The sequence below is a fragment of the Cibotium barometz genome, chromosome 39 (assembly GCF_041138505.1).
Source record: "Cibotium barometz isolate CiBa-2024 chromosome 39, ASM4113850v1, whole genome shotgun sequence".
Classification (NCBI taxonomy): Eukaryota; Viridiplantae; Streptophyta; class Polypodiopsida; order Cyatheales; family Cibotiaceae; genus Cibotium; species Cibotium barometz.
In genome coordinates this window covers 15,778,507-15,793,174 of record NC_141084.1, presented here as the reverse complement: position 1 = coordinate 15,793,174, position 14,668 = coordinate 15,778,507, and the positions used below count along the sequence as shown (strand labels likewise).

Below are 14,668 nucleotides of genomic sequence, written 5' to 3'. Positions count from 1 at the left end.
CACATCAAGTTTACATTTCATCCCACGCACACAAACAACAGAATTACTTAAATAAACAAATTATCTTACTATAACTACTTACATTGATTTGTTGTCACAGGGCTTTGGAAGAAAAGCTGCAACTCTTACTTTGCAACTTTGAGCAAATACTAGAGCCAAAAAAGAAAATTGGTTTGGTTTCGAAGAGTTTAGTTCTTCATTTGCATAGGAATTACAGATTTGAAACCTGATAACCAGAGACAACTGAGGATGATATGACCATAAACGATGAGAAGAAACTCATCACCACTGCAGCCTCTGCTTTTGAGCAGAAAAGCCCCAGATCCCAGGTGGAACAGGCTGGTGGCCAAATATTTTGGAGTCCTCGTTGTGCAAGGTCAGATGCTGTAGCTGCTGAGCAGCTTGCTGAGAACAGCAAGATTGCCAACACCTTCATGGAATAACAACTAATCAATAACAGGGGGAAACAGACAGACAGATTGCACACCCCAGAAACCACAAAATCCTTCAGTTCAAGTGTTGAATTCATGAACATAATTGTTTCTTTCAAGACCTCCAACATCACAAAGTATATACTTCCAACCTGGTCACAAATATATCCGTAGGGTTCTGAAGAAAAAGGCTTGCTACTTGTGCTAGATAATCCAAGGATAATAATTTGCAAACTGGAATATATGAATGTAATAAAGTTGATGGCAACAAGATAGCTGCAAAAAGAAAATTGAACCAAATGAATAATGTTCCTCGACTGTTTGAAACGAATTCATTTCTCTTAAACCACACTTCCAATGTTTAAAGTTATCACAGTTTAATCTCAAGGACACTGCAAAAGGTTTTGCAGTGACCTTGAGATTCTGGCCCAAATTCACAGACTAAATTAGCTCCTGTTGATGAATCAGTAGCACAAGGAGTGTTTAGTAAGGCAGCAACTTCCTTTATGCTATCAAAGGTCAAGGTAGCGTAATTGTGGCAATGCCTAGTGGGCAGCTTTGATTCATGAAAGATGTAAGTGCGTGCCAGGTATGAGGAAATCATAATTTAGTTTGAACAGTTGCAAAATAAGTCATGGCACCCAAAAGAGCTGCCAGCTAGACTTCTCAAGACTCAAGACGTTCACTTCAATGTCCTGCTGATGAAGCATAATGTGTCTCTTCAAGATCTCAGCAAGGACCCTCTCAGGGAACACATAACCGCTTGCAGAATTATAACCAACCATCACACAAGGAAAAAATCATTCAACTTCCATCCCCTGATTACACTTCCTATTTCCAAGAAAGATCGCAAGTCATAAATACTCACACAAAATCGGGCGAGTAAATCCATGAGAGTGTACCAGTCTGGTGGAATGCCGGAGTCAATGTTGACACTAAGGTGGTCCCACCCCCAAGGCATACAAGCCTCTCCAGTTGCACGCGGGGGGGTAAGACATCAGGACAGTGGTCATGGAAGTCACTAAAGAGTGTGTAACAACTCACCTGCCAAATCAACTAGCCCCAGCCCGTCGTTTGGGGGCACGGACGGGGGGGGAGATCAGATCCATGAATCTACAGTCTAGGATAGGCCAGAGCAGATGGGACCCCTAGAGATGTGGGACTAAGCTCCAAGAGGGTGACATGAGGGGAGCTGGATGAGTGCATTCCACTTAAGGCGCTGTCGAACTCCTCATAACAACTAGAAGAGGGCCGGTCGTAGTGCCTCCCAAGCTTGAAAGAGGCTTGCCACAAACTTATCCTCAAAGGAGGTGCTAAGTTTGCAGGCTGAAGCCGCCAACAAGATCCATTTGTTGGTGCCAAGAGGCCACCGACTGCCGCGATAAGGGGTATGGGCAAGGATCATAGTTTTTCCATACGGCAAACGCATACGGGTATGGAAGTACGAAAAAAGTACGGTTCACACCCCCAAGAAATTCCATACATCAGAGACCATACGGCACCCTGAATTTAAGGAAAAACATGCTACATATGACACACAAAACCAAAGAAACTTGAAACTGCAAAGATTTTGGGATTAGAAAAAACATAAATGATGTAGAGCCAGAATCCAAACCCCGGACTTTATATTACTGTAACTAGTTTACATCATACATGTATGATCAATGATGTATCATGTAACATGTTACATAAGTAGGGACTAGGGAGTGTGGAGTGGGAAAATGCCAAAACCTGTCACCTGTAGGCATAGTTTTTTCATACAGCAACCATACGACATACGTGTATGAGTCTGGAACTATGAAATAAGTATGGTTCAAACCTTGGAGAAATTCCATACGTGGGATTTCATACTTGATTCTTAAATTAAAGGGTAGACATGCCATTTTCAAAGAAGTGAACCATGAGAGACTTAAAATATCATGGTTTTCACAAATTGACCATGTTTCATCCGTCATGACTTTCACACATTGACAATTAATCTCTATGTCTAGAAAAGATGCAAAACATTTACTTTTTTGGCTCAAGTATGAAAAGTTTCCATATGTGACCATACGCATACGGGTATGGAAGTATGGAATATTTCCATACGAGTATGAAAAAAACTATGGCAAGGATTGTCACGTGCACCCATGCACTGTGGTACACGATGACAAACTGGCTCATCAACAATGCAAGAACATGTACAAAAGCAGTACCTTTTTAGGATATTTTGTCATATACTGTGACCCCTTTGCGAGCCCCAGTCTGGGACATGTCAAGCACGAGCTACGTAGGTCAGTCTCCAAGCCATAGAGGTCTGTCAGGTTAGTCCTCTTAACCCACTTTGGAGAATTCAGCAAGTAGGCGCTTCATATAGATGTCAGCCTTAGGTTAGTTGCATTAGAGCATGGTAGATGCAAGGGCCAGCCCCAAGGAGGGACAACCTTGCGAGGGGTGTAAACACCCTTAGCCACCCTCTATACCCAGTCGGCAACCCTTGTGAGGGCTTGGGCAGCTGTCTGTCGGGGCTGACTACAGTAGGCCAGCAGCCACGACTGTCCACGTTTATTCCCAGCATTTAATGCTAGCTAATACCAGTCGTGGCAAATAATCAACAGGCCAACAGCCTTTCTACCAACCGGCCTGCATCCATATGGACATATAAAAAGGCACCCCAGCCTCAGTCCATAAATCATCAGATACAAATCAGATACAAATCAGATTCTTAAGCATGTGTGCTTAGGCCTCCAGCCTTTGCATACTTTCAGCATTCTTGTGCTTTCAAACCCATGGCAATCAGAAGCTCGGTCTCTTCCAGAGTTCTCGGCATGCCAACCCTCCGTCTCAGGCCAATGGATTCTCTTCAAAGATAGCTTCACAGTTCGCCTACATTTTATGCACAGTTCTGCCCAATGTTTGGTCACTTTGCCCTTGCGTTTGGCAGTCAATCAATCAGTTGTTCCACTCAGTCTTGAGGACACAATTCAGCTTGTATTCAGTTCTCCAAAAGAAATAAAGCAAATCCTCCTTGCTTGCAAGGGGGGGGGGGGGGGGGGGGTTGCTGGGTGTTAGCAATCATCTCCTGTCTGTACATATTACCTCAGTGAGGGCCTCGGTTGTGGGTGTGCCTGCCCAGGTAGTCATGGGGGCTGTCTGTTGCTAGCCTATGCTGGCCGACTATGATTTTTTGTCTTGGCCGACTATACTTGTGCTGGCCAACCCCAGCTCTCACCCAGTCATGGACATTCAATCAGCCTGTCGGCTGTTTTTGGGCTGGCCGACCAGCACTGTAGGGTGGTACCTTGCCGCCACACTCTTTTTGTATCGGAACTTCGTGTATATTGCAGAGTTTATAGAGCTTCTCTCTCTCTCTCTCTCTACACTTCTGCGTTTTGTTTCTCACAGCAGTTGTCTCACTTTCCGCTGTGCATTCCGACATGGTATCACAGGACTTAGAGAGTATGAAGACATAGTCTGCAAATTGTCCAGAACTTGGAACTCCTTACATATGGCCCTTTTTTCGGAACCGGGTCATTATACCATTCAAGACAGTTGGCTCTTTTACAAGAGTCGACTCGACTATGTGTTCTCAGGGAGAAGAGATCGACACTCCTCCATGATGCCCATGATTCACTTGTTGGTGATCATCACGAGATCAACTGTATGTTGGAGAAGATAGGAAGATTGTTTTATTGGCCAAAGATGGACAAGGATGTGTACAACTATGTTTCCGAAAATGAAAGTACCTCCCACCAATCGAGCAAGGTTGCTTCAGTCGTTGCCCGTTTCACGACATTTTGATGGATTTCATTGGACCACTTCCCGCATCTACTAGATCTCAGAATACTCAATGTATGACGATAGTTGACAAATTCAGTAAATTTTGTATGCTTATACCATGCAAACAGACAACCACAGCAAAAGATATTCTCCGACATTGGTATCCAGAATGTGGTTTGCCACGGACCATTACTTCAAATTGGGATCCGAAGTTTACATCTCACTTCTGGCAATCTCTGTTCGCCAACTTTGGTACCGAATTGCAATTGTCTAGTGCATTCCATCCTCGGACAGATATGGCCAAACCGAGATACGAGCTATGTAGGTCAATCTCTCAGCCATAGAGGTATGTCAAGTCAATCCTCTTAACCAACTTTGGAGAATTCAACAAATAATCTTCATGTAGATGTCATCCTTAGGTTAGTTGCATTAGAGCATGGTAGATGCAAGGCCAGCCCCAAGAAGGAACAACCTTGCGAGGGGTGTAAACACCCTTAGCCACCCTCTATACCCAGTCGGCAGTCCTTGTGAGGGCTTGGGCAATAGTTGACCAAGCCAAACAACAACCGACCAATAGCAGCCAAGACAAGTCCACGTTTATTTCCAACATTTAATGCTAGATAATACCAGTCGTGTGGCAAATAATCAACAGGCTGTCCTGCATCCATATGGACATGTAAAAAGGCGCCCCAACCTCAGTCCATAAATCATCAGATTCTCAAGCAAACAATCAAGCATGTGTGCTTAGGCCTCCAACCTTTGGCTTTCAAGCCCAAGGCAATCAAAAGCTCAATCTCTTTCAGAGTTCTCAGCACACCAACCCTTAGTCTCGGGCCGGCATATTCTCTTCGAAGATAGCTTCACAGTTCACCTACAACTTATGCACAGTTCTGCCCAACGTTTGGTCACTTTGTCCTTATGTTTGGCGATCAGTCAGTCAGTTCCACTCAATCTTGTGGACACAATTTAGCTTGTATTCAGTTCTCAAGAAGAAATAAAGCAACTACTCTTGCTTGCAGTGGGTAATTTGGGACCCCATCTCGTTTCATCCTAACTACATCTTTCAGATTCAAGTATATTGTTTAAAGGATTGATAGACTCACTAAACTCAAGGTTAAGGAAGGCCTTGTTGTTTCACATGGTCCTAACCAGAGTTGTTAGAGGCGTCATAGGCGTTTGGTACGAGGCAAGTATGGTACACACCTTGAAAGTACTCGTATTTTTAGAGATGTTAGAGGCATGTTAGAGACGTCTGTTATATTATACATACATACATACATGCATACATATTATATTATATTATATTTATAATGTATTTATGTATGTATGTATGTATGTATGTATGCATGTATATATATATATTATATATTATATATTATATAATATATATGCATGTATGCATTTGTTATATTATATTATATTATATATATATATATATGTATATGTATATATATATATATATATATATATATATATATATATATATATATACACACACACACACAAATGTCTCTAACGCCTCTAATGATAGATATATATATATAGATAGTGATAGATAGATTATTAGAGAGAGAGAGAGTAGAGTAGAGTAGAGTAATTTATTATCGTCCACGGAAGGCCAAATTATGACCCATGGGACCTTTCCAGATATACAATGAGTCTCCTCCCCCATGGTAGGAAAGGGTAGCTACGGTGAAAGAACGATCTATGCAGCGTGGTTCTCCCGAAAGCGTAACATGCAGGTGATGAGAGCCCCTAACTTCGATATAGGAGTAGTGGTCAGAAACTGGTGAAGTGGCCCCTGTAAAGGGATATCAAAGTCAGCCCGTATGTGTGCATATGCTGGGCATGTCATAATCATGTGCTCCTCTGATTCTACACTCTGTAGTCCACACAGCTTGCATAACCTCTCTCTCGTGCCTGTCCACTCCATGCACTTGTCTCGATCAATAAAGTGTGTGATCGAGTTCGAAGTCGTGCAATACTCCGTCTAAATACCACTGAGAGCGGGTTGGCTATGTATGGCTGCGTGTGTGCCTCTGCCTGCATGTAGGATTCCCAACATGAAGGATAGATATGCATACTGTGATAAGCAAGTTTGCCATTTGCTCCCTTGCTTTGATGTTTTGCTTGATAGGCTCGTAAGAGGTCTGATTGAAATGTGTCCATGCATATATCTTCTGGTGCCATATCTAGATATCTATCCACTCCCCACCCTTTAAACCATTTTCGCATATCCAGCACCCATCCTGTTGAAAGCACTTTACTTTTCCACGTTTTTTGTAGGCGTGTACTAGCATCCCATACCCGTTTGGGGAGCCTACTGTCATCCATTTGACGTACTCGGGTGGCATATCTCAGTACTCGGATCATAGCATGTACCTCAATTGGCCGACGGCCAGTTTCCAAAAGCATAAGTACATATGGTGTGGTGCTTTTGATGCCCAAATGTCTACGAATAAAAGCTTTTTGCAGCTTCTCAATGTCGTTCCATGCAGATGAGGAGATGCTCCCCCCCCACACTTCCACTCCATATAATACCGTCTGTAGAACATATGCATCAAAAATCATACAGCGTATTTTCCAGCATTTAGTATCTGAACGGCTGCAGTCATTTTCAAAGTGATAATACTTGCTTTTCCCTGCCGCTAATCGCCGCTCCACACATGTATGCCATTTTTGGTCTGCAGGTACCTCAATCCCCAAGTATTTGAAAGTAGATACTACCTCTATAGACTGTCCTGCATAATGTACTTTTGGTGGGGTCTTTGATTGCTTGGTGCGCACAGCCATTAGCTTTGTTTTTGATACATTCACCGTCAAACCACTATCTTGACAAAACCGTTCAAGAATCCCCATGAAGTGCTGCATACGTTCCCCAGTATATGTAAAGAAGACCACATCATCTGCATAAAGCAGGAGCAAGATGACAAACATACCAATATGCGGGCTTTTGGCTTCCTCTTCATTCATAGCTGTGAGAAGTATTTCCTCTAGCTTATCAATGCATAAACCAAATAATGTAGGGGAGAGCGGGCAACCTTGTTTGACTCCCATATTACTCTCAAATACTTGTGACAGCCCGTTGCAACCTTTGAGGCGGCACACCACTCGTTGATATATCCTATAAATTCCCATGCATAGATCATTTGGGACCCCTAATTCTTACATTCGTTGCCATAAGCCACCCCTTGGTACGGTGTCAAAAGCCTTCTTAAAATCCACAAAACAACAATACAAGGTTGCTCCCTCAAGCCGACTCTCATCCATAAGCACACGTAGAGAGAGAGAGAGAGAGAGAGAGAGAGAGAGAGAGAGAGAGGGGGGGGGGGGGGAGAGTATGTTTCAGGATCTCATTTCGACATATGTATGTTTGGGAGTATCATGGGGATTATGTACTTGCATGGCACATTGATGGAGGGCTGTGTTGGATGCTGATTCACGGAGATTTTTCCCTCATTTGAAGATGCATACTCTATGGACAGTTTTGGATGTCATTGGCAATTGATCCAGGATTCCATCCTTGGATGTCGTTGGATGCCTCATGGAGCTAGCATGATATCCTACACTCATATGGGTTTATAACCGTCATTTTGTCTTGATTACATGGTTTTGAGGACGAAACCTATTTGAGTGGGGAAGGCTTGTAATGTAGACGCCATGGGCATGTGTAAATAATGTGCCAAAGGCTTACGGACATGGGGGGCTAGGCTTAAGTTGGGCATGGGCACTAATAAGTGAGTGTGAAAGGGCAAGTGGTATATAAGTGAATGTAAGTCCCTAATCACAATTAGCTAAAACTAATCAAGACTTTGTGCTTGTTGTTAATGAGCTTTCCATAGCCAAGGTGGTACTCCCTTTTGAGTGCAAATCAATGTATTACTCCATTCAATGAGTGCATCCCCGCTTTCACCAGCCATTATGAAGGCTAGCACACAAGAACTCTACTAATTAGGCTTTCGATTCTAAATTATAAAATGCACTTCTGAGTTCCTCACCATTTGAAAATATGAGCCTCAAAAGAACATCCAAAATTCATTTTAACAAGGATAGCTCATCTTATAGATTGTTTGCTAGAGGAAAATATATTAGGGACCTGTAAGCATGAAAATCATTGAATTTCATTTTGAAGGTACTTCCAGCTCCAGAGCGAGTCTCGCTTGTCGCACTCATCACTGCAAATGCTATTGAAGAGAACACCACAGCTCCAAACCTTAGAGCAACTTCAAAAATCTTCATATGCCCAGATGTTCGATGCCACCAAAGTTTGAAACTGCTAGGCAATGATGCTCAAAAGAGGAATAACACCACACCTCCAAACCTTAGAATAACTTCCATAATCTTCATATGCCTGGATATGTAATGCCACCAAGGTTCAAAGCTGTTAGCCAATTAAAAGAAAATGTACCTACATAAAATCAAAATATTTGTAAACTTATGAATCGAACTCTGATGGGCTAAAATCCCCAAAAAGCAAATATAATGAAATTATTTTATAGAATAAAAGAACACATAAAAAAACCAGCAAACAAACAAACAGGTTTTCTTTCCAAAGGTGTTGAAAGAAGAGCTTATCTAAGAAATAAAATCCATAAGCTAAGTCTAAATTTCTTTCCAAAACAAAAATTACAAAGAGTGAAGTCTTGATCTTATGGTAGTCCACTCACAAACTGCACAGACCTTCAATCTTATCATGCATGGCACGGACGGATTGCTATGACATCCATACTCATGTCATCAGAGTCCAAGAGGTGCATGATACTTACATAAAAACAAGTCTGCATTAGTGGAATAATGTGTGTGTGTGTGTGTGCATGCGTGTGTGTGTGTGTGTGTGTGTGTGTGTGAAAACCAGCAAGGTGAGTTTCTATGGCTTCTCCAGAGGTGAAGGGCAAGGATCACCCTTTGCGAGTGAGTGGAATGGAAGCATTCATGTTTAATTTATTTCTTAAGCTTACATAAACATTCAGCAAGCAGGGAAGGTGTTGCTTGCTTACCAAAAGAGATAAACCTTCAGCAGCAAGCAGAGAAGGTGTTGCTTGCTTACAAAAAAAGAGAAGCTTGATGCTCTGCCATCTTTTCCGTAGATACTGTCCATGGTGTGACCCATCATGCCATCTTCTTTTTGTTGAGACCTTTTGGGCCATCTTCTGATTATTTCCTGAATGGTTGCCTGGAAGCAAGATGAACCCAAAATGTTCTTCTTTTTCTAAAAATGGCAGCAAGATGGCCTCCTCCCAGCCTTTTGGGGAATTGGGTTTTGGGCAGAAAAGAAAAATGTTTCCGACTCGTTGTTGATACAGCAATTTGTGGTCGCCCAACATTTCGCCCCCTTTTCTTTCCCAAGTCCAAATTTAAATACCTTGGTCGAAACCTCTGAAAATCTATCGGTTTTTCAACTAAAATTCTCAAAATCTTGGACGTTAATTTCAAGTCGAGCAAAATTGAGCCGTGAAAGATAAACTAAAGCATTGTTTTTTTTTTAAGGCAAGAGATTGTTTATATTACTAGTATCAAAATGATACATCACCTAGAGGTTACACCTTAATTCTCTTTAGCTTCTTGTACATAAGCTTAGCTGTCCCAGATCTCTTTTTACTTCCATTATCCATGGCTAGTTTGCAAGATTGAAATAGGAGGTCCCTGACATCCGGGAGCATAGGAATTACGGGGCTCATTATGCTCATGGGTGGCAGACCACTTAATAGCTCAAGGATGATTTTTTTCAGGATGCAAGAGCAAGGGTAAGTTGAAGTGACCCATTTTGTTTAACTAAATAGATTCTCTCTCTCTCTCTCTCTCTCTCTCTCTCTCTCTCTCTCACACACACACACACACACACACACACATTAGAACAAATCTCAAAGGGGTCAGACTCTCGTGTAACAAGAGACTCGAGCCCCTCCAATAAGCATGCACTTTTTGGTCTCAAAGGGGTCAAATTGTTGTGTAACAAGAGACTCAAGCCCCTCCAATAAGCATGCACTTTTTGGCCACTCGCAAAAATAGTGCCCATTTTTTATGTTCAATAAACTCAAAACAAGGATTTCAACGAAATTGAGTTGGTAGGGTGGGTAAAGCATGCACTTGGAAGTTGTAGACTCAAAGATCATGGTGGCACATTTTTATCACTCATGCACATTTGAGTCCACATAAGAAAGTTGGGTATTGGAAAGCTATCAAGACAACATGAGGTGAGGCACATCCTCCAAGGAGGACAAATATATCCATCTAAAATATGCCCCTTACACAATTGCTAAAAATACCCAAAAAAAAAAAACAAGATCGAGGTTGCCCCTAGTTACCATCTTGTGTCCTGCTACCCAAAACATTGTGAATGGGTTACGGGGCTCTTCCCACATGCTGTTATTTGCGTGTCCTGCTACCCAAAACATTGAATAGCATTGATTTGTGACTTGGCCATCTCAAAGAGAAAACTTGGCCGATTTTGGCACAATTAGAAAATCACATGTTAACTTGCATGCTTAGTGCATCAAATGAGCATGAGGAATCAAGGGGAAGCTTGGGGAAAGCTTGCATTGATTTCTCGAGGCATAGTTGACTATGTCCTTAAGAAAATCCCTTTTCAATCTCCTTGTAGAGATTTGTAGTGTTGCATTGGCTTCTCATATTAACTAGTTTCCACTTCAACTCTTCCAAAATTGAAGGTTTCACTTTGCAACCACAATTTCTTCAAACGTTTGTCTTTCGTGATCTCTCAAAACATAACCCATCGAAAATTTTAGGGAACATAGAAACTAGGCCTTTGTCTCCTTGCTAAGATTGTAGTGTTGGGGTGGGTTTTTTTTGCAAGGAACCTTAAAGGGTTAGTACATAATTGAAACCCCAAAGGGTGAGGCACCAACCGATGTAGCTAGGGGGATTGGAACCTAGGTTCATGATGCCAACTCCAATCCCCCCAAACTACACATGTGTTGGTAGTGTTGGGCTAGTTGCATGGTATTTTTTTGGCTTTTGTATGGGGTGGTATTTCTAGAAGTTTTTATGTGCTAATATTTTGGGAATTGTAGATTTTCAGCATAAATGTGTAATAAATGCACATTTATTGATGATGGAACGAACATGGTTGTCCCTTAATTATAAGGTTGATGTTTTGTGGTAGTTGGATGAGTAAAAGTTGTTATAACCATAGTTATGCTTAGTTTAGTGGAGTTGGAAAAGGGTAGCTATTAATTTTAGGGTTGGAATCTTTTGAACTCAAGTTGTTAATGGTGGTTAGAGAATCATTTGAATGTTACTTATGGACAATGGGATGTTAAACTTGAGGGAACTCTAGGTTTTTACAATGCATATTTCTCTTGTTTTTGTTTATCTTTTATTAGCATTAATCTTGCGTTTATTAGCTTTGTAGGTCAACATAAGTGCCCATGATTCTATAAGAAGGTTGAAGCTCATATAGCAGAGTGTTGCACAAGCATCTCTTCTTCTACTAAGCTGCACAACATAAGTGCCTATGATTCTATAACAAGGTTGAAACTCATATATAGCAGAGTGTTACAAGCTTTTCTTCTTCTACTAAGCTACACAAGATAGGGAGTGCCATTACGTTCTGTATGCCTCATAAATTGAGGAGAAAATGGAGAGGGGGCTCTCTAACGCTCTCTAGAGAGGGGATCAGCAAAAGCAACTTATTGGATGTGCAAGCTATAATAAAACGTGAATAATAAGAATCAGAGCCATCTACAGATGCATCAAGTGCTCCTCCATAGTGGGCCTAGGTAGGGTTAGTTGATGGGCTATAGAGATTTTGAGATTCTAGGCAATGATGAACCTTACTCCTCCACTACATTTTGAGAGGCCATGTGGCCATGGCACCGGGTTAATGTTAATGTGTGTGTGCGTGCGCATGTGCTTTGTAATCCATTTTATTTTGTAGGTTTGATTTATTACACTAAGTACACTTTGGGGTAGGACACCATTTAATTTATTACACTACGTACGATTTGCAAAGGGAATTTTCAACCTTGTTTGATCCAATTTTATTTAGCCTCCATTTATTCTCACCAAAAAGTGTTAAGAGATTGACAAGTTAAAATCTTATGGAACATTGCAAGCCATTAGGTTCCATAAAGGGGTTAACGAAGTCCTTGCCTCTAAAATTAAATGAAGAGAAGTCAGGAGGATTTCAAATGGAACATATTAGATTTTGGTGTCATTTTAAAAGGGAAGACCCAACTCCCCTAATTTTGGTAGAGTTGGGAAAAGCTAGGCTTCATTGGCTTCACCATTAACTATAGGGGTTCGATGAAGCCCCTTGTGGGAACTTTGTCTTACTTGTTTTTTTCCTTACTCATTAACCAATCCCAAGGAATGAAATTATGACTCACACATACATTGAATGTATGATCGGCAAATTATTTTTAAGAACTTTACTGCTAACTATAAGCATTATCGCAAGGAATGGAATTATGACTCATAAATACATTGAATGTTTATGTTTGGCAATTAATTTTTAAGAACGTTACTACTAACTATAAGTATTAATCATCCCAAGGAATGGAATTATGACTCATAAATACATTGAATGTTTATGATTGGCAATCAATTTTTAAGAATTTTACTGCTAATTAAAAGGATTAATTATGAGCATTATTATTTTCTATTATTAGACCTAATTATAGCAAATCATATAATTCTATTATTAAACTCATGGTGGCTAGGGAGGATTAAAGCAAATGATTAAGTCCATATGAAAAATAAGAAGATAATGAACTAGGAAACTCAACAATCCGTTTCCAAAACCTCATCAGTTTACTGCCTTGAATAGAGACCTCCCTTTAGATCCACATGAATCCACCCATATTGGAAGCGTGTGACTAATGCAAACCAGGTAACCATCCATGCAATTTATAAGTACAACTTGACTAGCACTCTACATGTGATTTGATTTTTAGTGTTGATGTGTGATTAAAGCAAATGATTAAGTCCATATGAAAAATAAGAAGATAATGAACTAGGAAACTCAACAATCCGTTTCCAAAACTTCATCAATTTACTGCCTTGAATAGAGACCTCCCTTTAGATCCACATGAATCTACCCATATTGGAAGCGTGTGACTAATGCAAACCAGGTAACCATCCATGCAGTTTATAAGTACAACTTGACTAGCACTCTACATGTGATTTGATTTTTAGTGTTGATGTGTCGATAGGATTGGTGGGACATTTTAAGGAATGATTAATCAATTGAGAGAGGTTATTGAGTTGGAGTTAGGAGTATGTTTCTTTAATGGTGGTGAGGTTAAAGTTAAAGGAATAATGGATTTAATAGAGAGTTGAAGGAACGAATTTAATAGAGAGGATATGTATGTCTTCAAGTAGAGGAGATTTAAGCTAGTAGCCTTTTGCGTTGAGCATCATAGAGAACATTAAATGTTGGATCTTCATTGTCACAAAACGGTACCACCAATGGCACCACAAACTCTATGTTGTCGACCTTTAAAGTGAATGTATAACTAGTGAAGCATGCTTTAGCTTGGGGGTGATAATAATATATTGGAAAAGCATTTGCTCAATGCTCCATCTTTATGTTATTATTATGGGTGATGGATGTGTTCTATTTTACAAGCCTCCCTATATAAGGAGTAGCTATTGTGGTGAAGTAGCCAGCCAACCTAGCAGTTCCCAGTTTAGACACAATAACCAAATGGTTAGGAGAAGAATTATGTAAATTTGGCACTTTGCCAAGTAGGATGCTTGTTTGTGTGGGCTATGTGACCGTATTAGTGAGTGCTAGACAACAAAACTAATGACACACTATTCTTGGGTTGTTGTGATGCTCCTTTGAGTCTCAAATGGATGTGGAAACTGTGCAACGTCCCTACCGGACCGTTGTAATCTAATATAGTTTGAGTTGGATGATATGGTCAATTGGTCATTTTGATCGACATGGCCGATCTATGTCCATGCCAACCCTTAGTACTATATATATACTAGGTTGGCAGCCTTAGTTTATTATCGAGTTCATTATGTTCAAACACTCTTGTAAGTAAGACATCCTCCATCTCCAGATCACCATCAAAGCTTCTTACCAAGGGCATATGGGTGGGCATCAGATTGTAATCAAAGTTTTTAAGGAGTAATATTTTTTACTTTCCACTTTCTTTTGTGATTCATTGCTTTGCATTCTGTTGCACATGCTTTTGATATTGTGTATTCTTACATAATCTATTCATATTGTTATTCAGTGCTTTGTATTGTGTTGCACATGCTTCTGATATTGTGTATTGCTACATAATTTATTCATATCCTTTAATTAATTCTGCTTCCAACACATACTCAACCCCACAAAGAACATCCTTCATTTCAGGGGGTTAGTTTTTGCATATATAATTTTTACTTAAAGTACACCAAACATAGCATATTTGTGTTTGTTGTGTGAAGGGCTCCACTTGGGTAAAGTTGAGCTTGTATCATTTTGATTGACATGAACACTTCAACATCAACCTTTGTTTTAG

The 14,668-nt window shown here is 40.5% G+C and overlaps 1 protein-coding gene across 4 annotated transcripts in view; it reads right to left on the bottom strand.

Annotated features, from left to right (window-relative positions):
• Positions 1-9,609, bottom strand: part of LOC147615776 (CASP-like protein 3) — a 10,488-nt gene extending 879 nt beyond the window's left edge. Inside the window, exons 1-4 of one of the 4 annotated variants that reach the window (XM_086777972.1) lie at positions 9,188-9,609; positions 8,287-8,541; positions 584-707; positions 83-430 (exon numbers count right to left, since the gene is read on the bottom strand). In XM_086777972.1, the coding sequence (XP_086634098.1) occupies positions 212-430; positions 584-707; positions 8,287-8,429 (486 nt within the window). In that variant the 5' untranslated portion in view covers positions 8,430-8,541; positions 9,188-9,609 and the 3' untranslated portion in view covers positions 83-211. Of the gene's footprint in view, positions 1-82; positions 708-8,286; positions 8,542-8,870; positions 9,105-9,187 lie in introns of those variants that run through there. The other 3 variants (XM_086777969.1, XM_086777971.1, XM_086777970.1) reach the window with 3 other exon arrangements.
• Positions 9,610-14,668: the final 5,059 nt, after the last annotated feature.